Source organism: Drosophila subpulchrella, chromosome 3R, assembly GCF_014743375.2.
Source record: "Drosophila subpulchrella strain 33 F10 #4 breed RU33 chromosome 3R, RU_Dsub_v1.1 Primary Assembly, whole genome shotgun sequence".
Classification (NCBI taxonomy): domain Eukaryota; kingdom Metazoa; phylum Arthropoda; class Insecta; order Diptera; family Drosophilidae; genus Drosophila; species Drosophila subpulchrella.
In genome coordinates this window covers 9,675,433-9,692,689 of record NC_050609.1, presented here as the reverse complement: position 1 = coordinate 9,692,689, position 17,257 = coordinate 9,675,433, and the positions used below count along the sequence as shown (strand labels likewise).

Here is a 17,257-nt window from a genome sequence, read left to right as displayed (position 1 = left end):
AGGAAATACGTAAAGTCAAACACAACATGTTGTTTACTTTTCCCCGAAATCAATCAACAAGAAAACAAGTTGCATTCCTAGAATTCTTTGTATGTACAAGTATGCTATAACAATTTCTATTTTGCGCGAAAACAATTTGATGTGCGATTTGTATTTGTTTTGTTGTTACCCCCAATGGGATCAATTACTTGGCTCGCAATTTCTCATTACGACCCATAAATAAGTCAACAAAGATGCGCCATAATTTTTGATGGCAGCTCCAAATGACTGTCCAAAATTGTCGGTTGTTATGCCAAATAAGATGAAAGGATCGTGTTTGTTTATGGGGAGGAGTCACAGTCAAGCAGCAATTGATGTGTTAACCCCAATTTGATTTGTCTCATTGTCAAACGCTTCACAGACTTTCAAGTGCCATCTTCATCTTCATCTCCATCACCCCCCCTAAGGATCCCCTTCATTTAAACTGGCCAGATTACTGTTCATTAACATACTATAGTCCTGCCAGGACTTTTGTCTGTCAACAGAATCTGAACAAACAATAACAATCCGGAACCGTCTGAGTGCCTTACAATGGTCGATGTGTGTTGGGGCCCGCTCAAACACAAACAAGTAAATAAATATGCTTCAGTTCAGCATAAATAACCCACGGTTTTTGGGGTGGTTCGTGTCACTGCAGATGGTGACCCACATTCCCGCAGATGGGAGACAGATTATGAGAGGTCCTCTCAAAGGTCCTTTTTCCAGCTTAAAGTGCTGCTCAAATATGGTAGCGAACAGTCGCCTAAGGAGTTCTTAAAGTGTGTAAAGAGATATGTTAAGGAATCTTTAATTTTGCTGGTCCCTTGGAACCTATTAAATTACAGTTAAGAAACCAAGGGATTATACGAATATACAGTAATAAAAAAATTAAGAAGATGTAAAAAATAACTGCATATTGAAATTCAACATTTTTTATTAAATATTTGAACTAAACAATACCCTTTTACCTCAGCAATAATATTGGATATAAATATTCCACTAATGCAAATTTATATATCCCCTTTAAAAACTGTAATACATTAAGCCTTAATAAATTTATCCTCAATAAATTTAGCCTTGATAAATTAAGCCTTAATAAATAAATTTGTCCAGACAACTTTACTTCTCCCAATCGCCCATAGCTATCAATATAATAGTTCAATTCAATAACCACAATGAAATAAATCAACTGCAACCGCATAAATCATGAAGCCAACTTTAATGACAATCGTATTTAGTTTACAAGCCGCAAAAAGTTCAACCGCTTGTCCTTGTCTACCCGAGAAAATGGGAAAATGTTCGACCTCAAAATATGTTGTTCACGTTATCTCTTTGCGCAATTTTTGCATGCTGCGATGGCTGCAAACGAATTGATTTTCAATTTTTATGCTTGCCTAAACGGAAAATTTGTGCAGAGCCAAAAAAAAACCAAGCTGTTTTTCTTTTAGGGGTGTTGGGAAATTGCAATGCATTTATTATGTATGAGAAAATCAGGAAAGTAACTCATGTCCCAGGGAGAGCCTACGATATGGGCTCCATTCAACCTTCAAACTTGGGTATTCGGTGCCCCAAAAAACGTTCATTTTGTCCCATAAGTTATATGCAAATATATAAACAGCATTTACATATATATTCGTTTATGAATTTGTTTTCGGGTGAAAAGCTTAGGGAAATCGCCCCGGGATCCCTTCAAATTGTATTTACTCTCCAGTGAAAAGAATGGAATCTTTAAGAAATTGTCCCTAAGTGGGACAATTTATTTTTAAATTGGGGTACCTTAGCTTGCTTTTGGTATTTGTTATGCTAATTTATATATATTTGGGCGAATATTTGCTGGCGCGACAGCCTTATTATGCATCGCCAGTCCACAAACTCTTACAGCTTTCAGCACTTGTAAATTGAGTGCGATATCGGGTATTTTATTTTGTTTGCATGCGTGTGAATTATCTAAATTGTGGCTGGAAATAGTAAATTGTTTTATCAAGGACAGCACACATGGTTTTTGTATAACCAAATGCAATTGAAGTTATTAAATTCTAGAGATAGTGTTTCACAATATTACATAAATACCAAATATTTGTTTTCTTATATATGTGCTACAATTGTAAATTCAATTTAAGGCTTTAAACTGATTGTAAATTTTTAATGAAGCTTAAAACGTTCACCATGTTGTATTTTATCTTGATTTCTTGATTTCTTTTTACCTTGCTTATATATGAGAATGACCCTTTATGCTTTTTTCCATCAACTTGTTACCTAAATTTTCAATGAGCCAGAGATACACCGAAACGCCATTCCCATTAAAGCTTAATAACTAAAAGGAAAAATTGAAAATTCTCGCAATCCCCTTACGCACTTGGAAAAGCTCTTCATAATTCACGTAAAGGGGTGGCAAAAAAGCAAAAGACGCCCTTTTAAAGCCTTTTGGCTTTTCTGGGGACACCAGAAAGTAATCACTTCCGCATCCCCGGGCATTTTTGTGGCAAGACCCAAGTATCTCGTGGGTTGACCTTCGTCTCATTCTGATTTTGCAGTGGTTTATGAGATGGGTTCCTCGAAAAATATCGCTAATTTCGTCGATATTATGTTTTTGATAAATGACCTGAGCGGCGCTCCTTCTTAATTTGTTCACGGCTAAGGTTGCTCATCAGAAAAAGGAAGATGGATATCTAGCGACTAATCACTTAACGCAGGGATTTCACGGACTCCTGCCGTCGGACACATTAATCAGCTTGTGACAGATCAATCAAAGGTGCAGTTTCAGATGGCTGAAGAAAATACAGCAGCTTAAAGTTAAGTCTTACATTTGACTTTATGCTCTCTATAAAAAGAAACCTGGCTATGGACTTTGGTAATAATGTATGAGAAAAGAATACAGATTTCGAATACAACCCAAATCTATAACACTATTATTATATTATTTAAAAAATCCTTTAATTGATTATTTTGTTAATTAGTTAATTTAGAAAAAGTGGTAATCCAAGGTCTATAGTACTATTTCACCTTATCTAACTTTTTCAGGATCTTAGTGAAACTTACTAGGGAATTTTCTCCAACTTGAACTTTTTCTTTTAGTTGTGACTTACGCCATTGTCTGCTTTTCTCAGCTGGGGATTCTCAGGTGTTGAGGGTTAATGACAAAGTTGTTTTTCGCATTTCACTTATTTTGTAAAGCTTCCCTCTCAGCATGTTCTTATCTCTTGCTCGCCAAGTTTTCCAGTTATACCCCTAACTGGAACTAAGCTCCTTGTGGAGATAGTTATTTGTCAGCCAAGCAGAAGTTGCACTTACAACTGTGGCAACAGGGCGTATGAATGATGCTCCGAAGGATAATGAAAAGCGGGAATGTAGTTAGTAACTTTGTTTTCTTTGTTTGTCTGTACTGTCTAAACTGCAATTCGCAGCACAATTTCATTTGAGAAGATAGTAAAGACATTTTGTGGAAACCATTTATCACCATAGTGATTACTCATTTAACTTTTATTTAACCTTAAACAAAGCTGGTGAACCCTATAATATCTCCAATCCACACCATAATATTCACAGATAATTAAAGTTGCCCAATCATTGTCTGGCCAAGGGGAAAAAATCCATAATAAAACAGTTCAAGCACCTTTCATCAGCTTGGCTGGTTGGCAGCAGGGGGTTAAGGGGGTTGGGATTATCTGGCCAATGCCTTGGGGTTGGTTACCATTAAGCACAATCAACCATCAAGCCCGCGGGCTGCCTCCAATTGAGACATTTTCACTTTCATTCATCTCTAAAGGAGCCTGACTTTTGGTTGGACAAATTAAATTTGTCTGTTTGATGTAATTAATTTGCCCGACCCAAGCGGCAGTCAAGCAAACAAAATTCCACGCTTGACTTGCTTTCACCTTAAATTGGGGATTTTAAGCAAAATGTGGCAAAAGATTCCCCAATCAAACCCTTTTTTTTTTTTGTGAAGAGCCCACGAAAGACAATGGCGGTGCAGTCCCAAAAGTAGGCAATGCCTTTTCACTTCCGCTTTCTGTGTGTATTTGTGACGGGCATGTCAAGTGGCCGACACATACATGGGGCGAAAGAAAAGCCCTGACCAATTAGCACAGGAACTGCCAGTTATGGCCAACTCTCAGGCACGTGCATTTGATGGCCAACGATAACCGGCGAAAAACTTTCGTAAAGACATAAATCTTCGGTTCGGGGCCAAAAACGAGTAGGAGAAAAAAGCGAGGTCGTCAGCAACAGGCGTCGCACGAACCGCAGATGACAGCCAGTCAGGGGGAGATTCAAACATTTTGACAGATAACAGCAGCCACAATTTTACCCGACTCAACTTTGGTGCTTTGCTTTTCCCGGTACTGCAATTTAAACTCGGTCACACATTTCCGCGAATCGCAAACTGAACTGACAACTTAGTTATGTCAAAGTGGGGATGTCTTTCGAAAGATACTCAGTGGTTTTGACACCTCTTCATTAAGATACATTTGAAGAGGAATATTTTATTTAGGGGCTGTGACTTAGCGATACAATTTAATATGAAACTAAAATGTGTTTAAAATTGGTGTCAATAAGGTCATAATAATACACATATATTTAAAAATGTATCTTTCAACCTTTGTACCACTCTAAACTTAGAACTTTGTTAAAGTTTGTTTAAAAATGATCCCTTACTTTTGGTGGGTACTTTTTTATAAGAAAGATATGATTTAAAAAAAATGTTTACACCTTTAAAGCTTTCTATAAAGTTGTGTATTTTCTTTGCCACATTTTTGCCACTCATTAAATGCCTTTAACGCTATATCAGAAACAATTCTGACACCCAAAGTAATATTTATTGTATTCCATCTCAACAGAGGTTAATTTTCTGCTTTTCTATAAGTCAATTAAACTTGACAGGTTGAAGGATAGGTCTAAATGTGAATCTCGGTCTAGTTTCACACATCTGCCTCATACATCTCCATTCATACCACTCCGCCAAATAAATGCCCAACTCATTGAGGAATACGAACAATAGCATTGGGGAAATCATTCATCCCACTCCATTTCCACAAAGTATTTACCATGACGAAGTGAAAAGGGGGAGCTGCAAAAATGATGCGTGGTTTTTGGGTCCTGATTAAGCACACGTATACGTAATGCATATCTGTCAGGAAAATTAATAAATATTTTAATTAAAAGGGCTGGGGTCACACGAAAATTGCAAAGTCTGCACGTGACTGGGCGCAAACATTTTCCATTTTCCCCACGAGTGTGTACACTCGAGGGAGCGCAGTTAAAAAGCAATTGAAATGCTATTGGAACACGGCAGTTGAGATCTCCGAGGAGTTGGCTCTGACATTGCATTGACCTTTGGCGAATAGAAAAATTCGTTAGAATCAATAATTAAGTGGAATGAAGAAAGAATTACATCTATATGTACGCAGAAAAAGTAGTCACAAATGACCAGTAACAATAAGGGAGCAGGAATATTAAGGCGATTGAAGAGCAAACACAATGAAGCGTGTTTCATGGGGCAAGAACTTGACAGAAAGCCCCATCCCATTCCCTTAGGATTTTCCCCAGCTCCCTGCAAAGTGGGCCAAAATGGCATGGCATAGACAAATGGCAGGCGGAGAATATGAGCGAACAAGAAGTGCGAAACAATTGCGTGCTAAACGCCAAAAACGTCAAAGTAACACGAAAAAAATGGAGCAATGAGGCAGTAAATGGATAGATAAATGGCCCAGGCCAACGGACAAAGGTGGAAAGATCCGAAAAGGGGGCTAAAATGCTTCAAGGTGGCCCCAATAGTTACCTTAGCCAAACCATTAAAGATATTACTTTAAAAAGCTTTTAACTCACAATCTCTTTTACGAGAATAGAAAATGTCAATTCCTAGTCTTTACCTTTAAATTGAAATTTCGAGTAGGTTTTAGAAGTTTTTTTTTATTATTATTCATAATTTTGTTGTTTTTTTTTAGTTTTATTACAAATTGAAAATGTCCAGTATATGTATGGATAGGCCGAATGTTGGATGTGTTGTGGCAGATATACATATCGCTATACAGTTTTCTAAATGTTATCGAGCTCCGCAACAGAGACGATATTTTTTTTACAAATACAAGTAGTTGTATAAATATATTTTATATATAGCATCTAAGATATACAAAAAAGGAACAATTTATGAAACCCATTGATTGTTTGATGTTGATGCTTCAAATGGGAACTCATAAGTTGATTTTATTCTTTTATTATAATAAATGTAAATCGATTTTTTTCATATTCTTGCACTTAACATTTAAGACAGGTTCTTAAGAAATCAGAAAATAAAAATTAAAGAGAGAGTTTGAGTTTTATTCGGTTGGTTTTTTTTCAACGGGAAGTACGCACTTTTCGGCAAATGATTTTAGAACCCCCAACGGAAATGATGACGATTTCCCGAGGGGAGTTCTAGCAGTTTTGAAAAAATTCAAACGTTGTTGACGGATATTAAGACTTCGTGAAAAGGTCTAACACCTTTTATGCTACTGATCTACTCCAAAGCTAGTTGTCGTTGTTTTGGGGCCCCTTGTGATGCATTCGTTGTTGTTCTTCAGGATGTTCTTCTTGTTGTTGTTGTGTAGTTCGTTATTTCGTTCGTTTACAAAATTGAGCGGTGAGCTAAGGAGGGGAAAAGTGGACCATTATCAACAAAAACTTTGCAGAAGTATGTGAAGTAAACATTTAATTATAATCAAAGTATTTGGCGTGCATAAGTTTTTTTCCAATGTTTGCTACGTAGGTTATACACAATTTGTTTAGAAATGAGGGAGTTCTTTAGTTTAAGTAAGTTAAATAAAAATAGTTAAAATGTTGGCGGAGTATAGATAATTTTTTGATGTTAGGAATATTTTGTGGTAGAATATAGACTTTTTATATAAGAAATTACTTTACCAACAACATATTAAAATATTGAAATAACTTATGACCATTATTATCTTGCGGAAAAATCTTATTAAAAGTCACAAAGAAATTTAAATATTTTAAAAAGCAAATATATCCAAACTACAGAACTCATTCATTTCTCTACTTTTACGTATATTTAATGTTATCAACGCTACATGTTGCGGGAAACTACGAATACGGGGTTCTACAGGGCGTATTTGTCAAAAGGATTTTATGTGAACACTACAAGTCATTTGTGTAGTTTCTACAATGAACAAATTTATCGTTTTACATGCTTTTGTTTCTTTTTCTTACCAATTTGTTTTTTTACATTTCGTTACATGTAATTTATGTAAAATTAAGTACAAAAAAATTACAGAATTGCTATATGATTGATATAGCGTCGCTTTGTTATTAGAGCTAAACGATTGTTTGTGATATTGAATCTATATATTTTGTTTAGAATAAATCCTCTTCCTCAGCTGTTTATGATAATTAAGATGTAAATAAAACAGAAATAATAAGGTTAAATTTGAATAATATTGGAAAATGTATTGGGTAAATATAATTTAGTCAAAAACATGAAAGAAAGTCTAGTGCTAGCAGTACTATCAATTTCTAAAAATTGTATATTAAAAGTTACAAAATTATTAATTTTATTCCAATAATGATAAACCCTTTAAGTGCCTTACTATAAGTGCTAGAAAATTACACTCCCTTAAAATTGGTTTACTTATAATTTTCATAAAAACATTAGTTTCTTAATCTGATGCAAGTTTTTTCTCTCATGCTTTTATGGAATACTTCTAGGGGCTCTCTAGGGTGGGGTGTTCCAATTCGAAAGTATTTACAAACTGTGTATCTATATACAGGGCAGATCTTACCAATGGCCAATATGAATTTCAAAGTTTTCCCAACGAATTCCCAATAAATTTTAACCCAGAATTGGTAAGACCAGAGGTATCTATAGTCGTATAATGCTTAATACTTACGTGTCAAGGGTCTGGCTGGGTGCTTGGACCACAAGTAGCGGTTCTTCACCGGCGACAAGTACGAATCGCGGGCCACGGGGCTCGAGGCACGGGGCACCGAGGTGGCGCGGAAGGGCACAAGGTCATCCACGTCCCACCAGAAGGGATCGCGCACGATCGAGGAGATCGGCAAGTTGGGGCTGGGGCTCAGCAGATCCCTGAACCGGTTGCGGGGATGGAAGATCGGGAGTCCTGTTTTGTTGGCATTTTCAGTAGCATAGTCATCAGAGATGGCATGGATGTTGGATGATTTCGTTTCGGTGTTGTTTTGTTGTGCGTTTTGTTGAGTATACAATCAGATGTTGTTTGGGTTTCATTTGATATTGTTCGTATTGTTGTAGCAATGTATACAAGAAGAGCAGAAAGAAAAATATTTTTTGTTTTTGCTATGCTTTTTAAACTAAAATAAAAGTAAATCAAATAAAAAAAAACAACGCTTTAACAATCAACAATAATTTGATATTTTCCATGCGTATGTTGGGGTTTCGTTGTGGAAAAAGTACCAAAAGGATAATGGCGGGGAGGGGAATACATAAAGTAGATTGATAGAAAAAGGATGACATGTGGAAAGATGGACAGGCGCTACAGTGGGCACATCGATAAGCGAACCAGTGGGCTTATGAATTTGGGGTTCTGGTTTGGGATTTTTTCATAACGAATGCAAACCGATTACAAGAAGCGTTAAATGGGTTTTCAAAAACTTGCAAAATTTGTTGATTGGATTTAAGGGATCATTTTAAACAGAGGGTTAATTGTCATTACTTTACATTTACATTTTATTACTATTTATGGGGCTTCAAATTTAACAATAATTTTATTTTATTAATTTAATTTTAAAAAACAAATCATATAATGTTTTGAATTTATACGAGGAATTTGCTTAAAAAATTAAAAAAAAAAAAAGTAAAGAATTTTTTTTAAAAATGTACTAATAATTTTTACAGTTCCAATTTATTTCTTTAATTTTGAAAATTTAAAAACCATTTAATCGATTTGCATTCGAGGACTAAAGCGCGGCGCTTACACTTCGGGCAACACTCTACTAATTTTGCTGATGCTGCTGGCAAACTGAAACTCAAAACACGACAAATACTCGTGCTGGCGAAGCCAAAGAGTGGAAATAATTTTGACAAATTATATGGCCACATGATGGGTGTGGCGGGTGTGTAAGAGTTATAAGGCTCGAACGCATCACGAAAAATATGGCAGCGATTTTTCAACGCGTTCGCCGCCCCTTATCATCATCATCACCATCAACTCCATCCTCGTTTGTCTCGCATTTCGCGGGGCATTAAAAGCCGACATAAGTCACATAAAATTTAACAATATAACACGAAAATTTCGTCTCTTCTTGTAACAGGACAAATTCGGAATTTTTTTTTTTTTTTTTTTTTTTTTTGATAGGGAAAGAGTAGGAGAAATTTTGATTTTTACCCTCAGCATCGTAGGCGACTTCGGTGGGGCGTGGTCCCCAGCGACCGGCTTTGACGGGAGTGGGACTTGGCGAGCCGGCGCGCTCGAAAATACCGAGTGACCGACTGGGCGCATCAGCCGGTGCCGAATCAGCCTCGGCGATCGCGGGCAACTTACGTTCAAAGAGTTCGTCCAGCGGCTCCAGGGAGCTGGCGCGGAAGCTGGGCCGCGTGAACGGGGCCAGGCTGGTGGCACGGTCGAAGACCGAGGGTCCTCCGCGGGGCACGCTGCCCTCGCGGTTCCAGTAGGCCGGCGGGGGCACGTACGGCTCGCTGCCGGCGCGGGTGCTCCTGGCAGGGCGGAACGGCGAGGCCGAGCGGCGAGCTGAAACCAGAACGGGGGTCAGGTGAGTAACCAAGTCAAGAAGCACTCATATCCGGAAAACCCACTGCTATAAGTTGAAATGACCCAGTTCGAGATATATACACTGGTCGGCATATGTATTTTGACAAAACAAAAGTTAAGTATACTCATAACTTGAATTTACTTCTTGTAAACTATAGGCATCAATGGAAAGGTAATTTCAATGCCGTTTGAATGATACAATGCATTTCTTTACCCATTCAGTATTTATTGAAAAGGACGAATTTGTGTAAATCAACTTTTAAATTTTTTTTAAAAACTTTTTTCCTCGACTTGAAAACTTAAATTTTTTGATGCAAAAAGTTTCTTCAAACAAAAATAATAGTAACTGCAAAAAGAATTTTTCAAAAATCATTTTCCTTATATTTTTTATGATTTTTTGAAGGTGACAATGTCGGAAAAAATTTGTATGAAAAAGAGAAAAATATGGCTCAAATGCCTGTTTTTAAGCATTTTCAAAAATTCATAAAAAATATAAGAAAAATGATTTTTGAAAAATTCTTTTTGCAGTTACTATTATTTTTGTTTGAAGAAACTTTTTGCATCAAAAAATTTAAGTTTTCAAGTCGAGGAAAAAAGTTTTTAAAAAAAATTTAAAAGTTGATTTACACAAATTCGTCCTTTTCAATAAATACTGAATGGGTAAAGAAATGCATTGTATCATTTAAACGGCATTGAAATTACCTTTCCATTGATGCCTATAGTTTACACGAAGTAAGTTCAAATTATGAGTATATTTAACTTTTGTTTTGTCAAAATACTTATGCCGACCACTGTATATACCTAAATTCTAGGAGAACCAATTTATTAAGATATTTTACCATCTACCTAGTAGGTGCTACTTTCAAATTAAAAATTATTAAAAAATTTAACCATTACCTGAGGTTAAAGAAAACAATGTTTATAAAATACTTCAGTAATATAATCATATTAAACCTTTTTTATAATACACTTTTTTTGTTGTTATTTAAAAATGAATAAAGAAAAAAAATTAACTGCCCCAAACCGAAATATGTACATTTTTAACCAAGCTAATGACAAAATAAAACTAATAAGAAAATCTAATCGTTAACTAAAGCTCTAAAAAAACAATATCGCTGTATATTTTAAATAGGTTATGTGTCATCTGTGTTCGGATATTATCTTTATTAGAAAAGACACTCTATTAATTCTTATTATTGTTCAATTGCAAACTATGTATTCTAGCTAACAACATTATGTTCAATTTGGGAACAATTTTGTTATTATGAAAACCATGTAACAACTTCTGGTTGCTCATTGAATACCAAAACATTACCATAATAGAAAAAATGTATCTTAACCTTTAAAGTAAAATATTTAAAATGAAATAGTTGATTGACTTGAAACCTTCAAACCTCTTGAAATTCTCCCCCTAACTCTTGTACTTACCAGAAGAAAAAGCCTCACCAACCAACGATGTTCAAGAAATGCTTACAATGGAAAACAAACAACATTGGAAACAAGATACATAGTACAAATTACACAAAACTGTGGGCACGAAACACGATTACATTGAAAAAAAGTTTTGATTTGTGATTCCACAGGGGAATTTTATAACTTGTCTGCCAGAAAACATGAAACATACATTTTCATCAGAGAATTCGTTAAATATTTCATTTGAGTTTGCATAAATTTTTAGTTTTAAATAATACGTTTTTGAGTATTGGCAGTTTATTTACAGGCACCGCACAGTGTAATGTGAATTTCTATGCTTTGATTTTAGTAGTGAAACGAGGGACTGGACGAAATACAACAGCAAACTGGACAAGGTAAAAACATTGACATATTAATATCGAAATGCGAATGAATTGTTAGGAAAGTAACGACCAGATAGAGACAATTTTCCGTTGCGATAAAAAGTTCCAAAACACAAGTCTTGATTGGTATTAAATATGTTTTTTATTATTAATTAAGGTTGGTTCTTTAAAGTAATCGAAGGGCGGAAATAGTGTTCTTGGTTCGGGTAAAGTCGCCGATGGGGCTACAGTGGGCTCGAATAGTTCATTTAGCGGCAAAAACTATGCTCTTTGGTACAGCAGCTGTTAGAAGAAAGGCTTAAGATTATAGGGGTTTTGGATGGATGGCTGGTTTTTAGGGTCGAATGAACGGATGGGTTCGTTAAATATGTTTATATTAAATATATTTAATGACTAAAATTAAAATTAGAGTTTTTTATAAATGTTTTGTTGTTGGTTTTATTACTTTTGTTGTTGTTGTTGATTTTGTATAAGTTAATAATTAAAATAAAGCATTTGTATATTTATATATATATATTATACAATGAAACATTTAACGAAATTTTCACTCGACTATTGCTGGGTTTCGGGGATTTCTTTTTACAGACAGAAATTGATTACAATTAATTTTCGTTTATCCATTCGCAATGTTTAAGTTTAACAGATTTTGCGTAAAATTACAAGAGTCTTACTACGAGCTAAGCAAACAAAAGTATCTTTTTCATGAACGCTCAGCGCTTCAAACCCTTATAGCTGCAAAATAGAGTTTAAACAAAAGAGATTTTAGGCAAAAATCGATTCGTAACTTTGATTGAGAAAAGTCTGCAAAAGTTTTCATTTTTGATGTTGGCTGAATTTCAAAAAAAATTTCGTTGAGTTCGTTTTAAGATGTTGGGTTTCAGATTTCATTTGCTATTTTTTTTGTTTTGAGTTCGTGCTTACATTTTGTATTTAAAAATTAATTTTGAATTTTTCGTTGTTGATGTTGTTGTTGTGTTGTTGTTGTTTACTTTCCCGCTGATGTTGGTGTGAGAATTTTGTTTCTGGCATTGGATTTAGAAAATGTCTTTGATATCCTTACCCTTGTTGAGCTCAGCCAGCAGCTTGTCCTCTGGCTCGTACTCCAGGGGCACCAGCGAGTTGGGCGTGAGTGGCTTGTCCCTCAAGTAGAGACCGTAGCGAGATGGGTACCTAGATGGTAGAGATATCCCAAAATGATATATTATGATGTACTATCTTAATAATGGCTAGGGGCAACGCACCTGCGCTCGATCTCCTGCATGCGCTTCAGATGATCATTCCAGGCCTTCTCTGCGTCGTAGTTAGCTGGAACTGTCCACAACAAAAAAAGGAATATTTAAAAAAAATCCATACCATATTCCCTACTCTTTCGTTAGGCATTCAAAATTAAGCAAATAAAAAAACAAACTAACAAATAGTTGCTTACAGAAAATGGTTCGATTTAGGCTTGGGCTCACGCGGCGTATGCGCAATATTCGATACGTACGCAATCCCAGAAAGCAAAGTTATCATAGCAAAAGCAGCAAAAAGAAGAAAGGGTTTCGGAAAATCAGTAAAGCGTATTAAAAAGCAATTTATTAAAAATGAACTACGCCCAAATGCGAGATGAAGTACAAGCCGTGGTTAGGTGTTAAATCGATGGGTGTTCATAGCAAACCCTTTGATGGCCCTTTGATTTGATGGATGGTCTGATGGATGGAGGCGACACCACATAGAGATAGAGCAACAGCAGGTTGTTTAAAGATTTTATTTCACACACAAAACACATACATATATGTGTATATACAACTGTATATACTGGCTACCAAATAAATCATTTTCTAATTTCGATATTTAAACTAAAAGCTACACACAAAATCCTTTTTACTAAATTTAAGTTGTCTTTTGCCTAGAGAGAACAACAAATACATATATATATATATAAATATATATAGAGAGAGTGCGCATAAAATATCAAAAAAATATATATATCGCTCGGATACATATGTGTATTTATTTTGACGACACACATTTATGTATATTCTGAAACATTTATGAAAGAGAGAGAAAGAAAAAAAACAATTGGTTAGTCCAAAAAAAAGCGAAAAGAAAACTATAATTTAGGCAAACGGGGTAGGGGAAGGGGTGGTGTTTTGCCAGTGTGTGAGTGTGTGGAAATTCGGAAAATCGGAAAAAACAGAACTTTGGTTTCCGCGCATCGAGGGCCGCCACAGTCATTTGATCCCAGAGCACGCACCAAAAAAAAATTGAGTCAAAAATTCCTCATATACATATACCTGACTCGATATATAGCCCACAAAGATGTGCTTTTGTTTGTGTGTAGCCTATATTGTCTAGATTTTTTGTTCATTTTTGAGGTCTTTTGCCAAAATCAACGCAAACGAGTCGAAGCGAAGCAAAGCTTTCATTGACGTAATAGTATTTTGGCTTTTGGCGCTGGCAGTTTTATTTTTAAATTTATGAAATCATAGCGCTCGCACAAAGACCATCGCAGGTCGTAAATGAAAAATCATAAAAATATGGCGGATCTGAGAAATTCAAGGTGTTGTCAAAAGCTTTTTTGTGGCAGGCAGAGGCAAAGGCAACGGCGTGAATGCAGTTGTGAGATGATTGAAATGACTCGACTGATTGATTGATGGCGCGTCGAAGCGAGACAGAAAAGCTGAAAGAACTTGTTACGTTCGGATCCACCGAAGCCTTATATAACCTTGCAAATCTTAATCACGTTACTATCTTTCATTTTAAAAATGTATTGTCCTTTAACAATTGGATTTTAAAAATGTTTTAAAATGTTAAATTTTATATATTAAAGGTTTTTGTTCTGGTTTCTAAGTTTTAGTTCCATTTGTTGTTTTTAAAAAAGAAAATATGAAATCCAAAATTTTCTTTTGTATTTTAATAGAGGAATATCAACAATGTCTAGTACTTTCTGAATCAGATACATTCTCAAACACTATTTAGAAGTCCTTTAACCTGATTATAACAAAATGTACGATCAATATTTGCAAGGCCTCGGAAATCGAATGCATTAAGATAAATATTCTTGGCTGTGTAAAGAAGTTAGGCGGGAATCGGCTTTAAAAGGTGATTTGGCCCCAACTTACTTGTTCGGCTGTAGTGATGATCGTAGATGGCACGGGGCGAGTAGCCGTAGGTGTCGCGGCTCACTGGCAGATATCTGTAGCCAGAGGACTGGACGCGCTCGTTGGCGGTGGCGGGCTCGTCGTAGATGCTCCTGTAGGAGGGCGAGTCCAGGTAGGAGCTGTAGGGACGAGAGGCACGGGGCGCCTCGTGGGCACGGATATCCTCGGAGCCTAAAAATAGTTGTTTGGATAACGCCGCGTTAGTTCATTGCTTTTCAAATATTTGAGCTATTTTCACTATTTGGCTCAATGCCAGCGGTGCAAAAAAAAAGATAAAGTTGATTTCTATTTGGTTGCTATCATAGATGTGCCCCCCCTTTGTGTGGGTATCCTATATTCTTTCTTTGTTTAAGGCCTGAGCACATATTTTACATTTTTCTCTCTATATTCTCGGGATGCCGAACAAGCTTTCCCCACAGAGCGAATCTAAGTATATAGCTCGGCTGATATGACACCTGCCAAAATAAATAGACTATACATATAGGCTAAGATATTTTTGTTACTCATTGCCCAAAAGTTTAATAATATAACATTTGAGTGTCCCTAAATCAGCTCGAATTTAAAATACTTGAAGTATATTTTATAGTCTTTTTTTAAATTTGAATAAAAGCTTCTAAACAATTAATGGTAATTCTTCTTTAGGAAAAGGAATAATCTTTTCTTTAGCTTAGGTCCTTAATGCTTAAAGCATCTATAGTAGTAATATATTTAAGCACTTTTCAGTGTTTCTCATAACACTTTTTACTTACCCTTCAGGGACCTGATGTAGGACTGCCAGAACTTAGCCTTCTTGCTGGGGCTCTCATTGCGCCCAATCATTTCCAAGTGGTTTTTGAACATTTTGATCGATTTGTTTTGTTCTGTTCACGAAAAAATCGTTGAACTCGTTCGCTGCAATAAAGTTGGGAAGAAAGATGTCTTAGCAATTTCCAAAGTAATCCAATTTCTTTTTCGGGGTTTCTTTCAGTTTATTCTATTTCCCGGGAAATGCCAGACAACACACACGAATTTGAATCGTTTTTCTCTCGATTGATGGGATGTTTTCTCAGTTTAGTTTTTTACTTTCGCGTTGAAAGTCTCTCGGTTCGAAAATAAACAGGCTGTGTGCCACTTTAGAGCAGTGCAAAGTTTATAAAATATATACATATATCTAATATAATACCACGATCAGACAAGCGGCACCTACCGCAAGATCAATCTCACTAAAAATAAATATATTTCTGTTCGGTTTTTGAGTTTTTTCGTGTGTTGCTTCTTCTGGTTTGCTCGAATATAAAAATATTTTTATGTTTTATAGGAAATTTCACACTTTTGTGTATAAGAACCAGAAAAATCATGTAGTCTAGATGTCAGTGTGTGCGTGTAAGTGTGCGAGTGGGTGTATCTGTGTCTCTGTATAAGCTGCAGCTAAATTTGCTTTTATTTTTAAATGTCCTTGAGTTGAATTCGTTCTGTTATTCTGGCTTTCATCGGAATTTACTTCAGTATCGAAGAAATGAGCAAAGACTTTAAAATTATTTAGCTGAGAAGTGTAAAAAGTATTTACTATTTTAAATTAATTTTGTATTTTCCATTTAACTATATTAAATTAAATTGTTTTTAATTTAATTCAATATTTTTGGTAACGATTTCACTGCACAAACTCCTGAAGGGCTCCACCACTTTGGTATCAAATGTCATTGTGAACGATCTCGCTTATATAATCAATGTCTTTTCTCTATGGAACATCGTTTCATTCATAATTCTCGATCATATTTCCATAATTTGTCACCAGTTAAATGTTTTTCTTTCTTCACATTTTCTTATGATAGTTCACTTTATTTAATTTTATTTTATTGTCTTTTATTTCGTTTATAATTATTTAATTTACTATTCAGTTGTGTTGTTTAATATGTTTCAGGTTCGCTTACAATTTAAATTTACTCCTAAAAAATAGCGATCTATCCTCAACGAAGAATTTTTTCAAACTGCAAACCCCAAGAAAATTCGCCTCACCAATTTTACTCGTTTCAGAATTTTGCCATTCCGTTTCGGCCCCAAAAGCACGGCGCATTCCTTTACGGCGTAGGTTGCTCTATCCGTGAGTGATTTTCGGCGTATCTGTGTGCCAAAGCTCCGGAGATCGGTTATGGGAAAGCTTTCGTATATATCTTATAGATCGTGTGGGGCACCCACTCATTGTTTGCAACGATTCCATACCGAAATCGCTATGACGCCGACGATGATCATAAAAAGAAAACCCACCTACATGATCCTATATTTCTTTCAGAAAATCCCGAATCTTGTTTTAAATTTTCAGTTGATTGTTTTTGGTTTCTAGTATTGTTTTTTATCATTTAAACATTTACATTATTCTATTGGTCACAGGAAATGCGTCAATTGTGTTATTGAATTGATCAATGAACTCTGCACTCGGTATAATTCATAACAATGATTATATTATTTTATTTTATTAATTTTTAAAATATAGCCAAAAGCCTAAGTAATTTTCCTTTTGTTGAATATAAATTCTGTTTATTTGTTTACGTTTTCTTTTGGTTTTGGCATTAGCTAGAATATAGTTCCT

At 35.5% G+C, this 17,257-nt stretch overlaps 2 protein-coding genes across 11 annotated transcripts in view; one reads left to right on the top strand and one right to left on the bottom strand.

The window, feature by feature from the left end:
* LOC119549676 (soluble guanylate cyclase 88E) overlaps positions 1-17,257 on the top strand; it is an 88,861-nt gene that overhangs the window by 60,555 nt on the left and 11,049 nt on the right. The gene's annotated exons all lie outside the window — the stretch shown is intronic.
* On the bottom strand, positions 6,137-16,753 carry LOC119549696. 7 transcript variants are annotated; one of them, XM_037857922.1, is made up of 9 exons: positions 16,602-16,753; positions 15,441-15,582; positions 14,653-14,862; positions 12,790-12,859; positions 12,609-12,718; positions 9,369-9,731; positions 7,896-8,126; positions 7,219-7,385; positions 6,137-6,639 (listed from the first exon to the last, which is right to left on the bottom strand). In XM_037857922.1, the coding sequence occupies exons 2-8, from the start codon at positions 15,529-15,531 to the stop codon at positions 7,363-7,365; spliced, it is 1,098 nt and encodes a 365-aa protein (XP_037713850.1). In that variant the 5' UTR covers positions 15,532-15,582; positions 16,602-16,753; the 3' UTR covers positions 6,137-6,639; positions 7,219-7,362. The 7 variants fall into 7 exon arrangements, with proteins under 7 accessions (XP_037713850.1, XP_037713869.1, XP_037713886.1 ...); XM_037857941.1 differs by having other exon boundaries at positions 9,525-9,731; XM_037857958.1 differs by having other exon boundaries at positions 9,525-9,731; positions 12,790-12,838.

Bases quoted from the DNA above. Each gene is read 5' to 3' on its own strand.
- LOC119549696 (XM_037857922.1), bottom strand. From the start codon at position 15,531: ATGTTCAAAAACCACTTGGAAATGATTGGGCGCAATGAGAGCCCCAGC. The intron at 12,860-14,652 runs GTAAGTTGGGGC...TGTTGTGGACAG, and splicing joins TCATCACTACAGCCGAACAA to TTCCAGCTAACTACGACGCA. The intron at 12,719-12,789 runs GTGCGTTGCCCC...TCTACCATCTAG, and splicing joins ATGCAGGAGATCGAGCGCAG to GTACCCATCTCGCTACGGTC.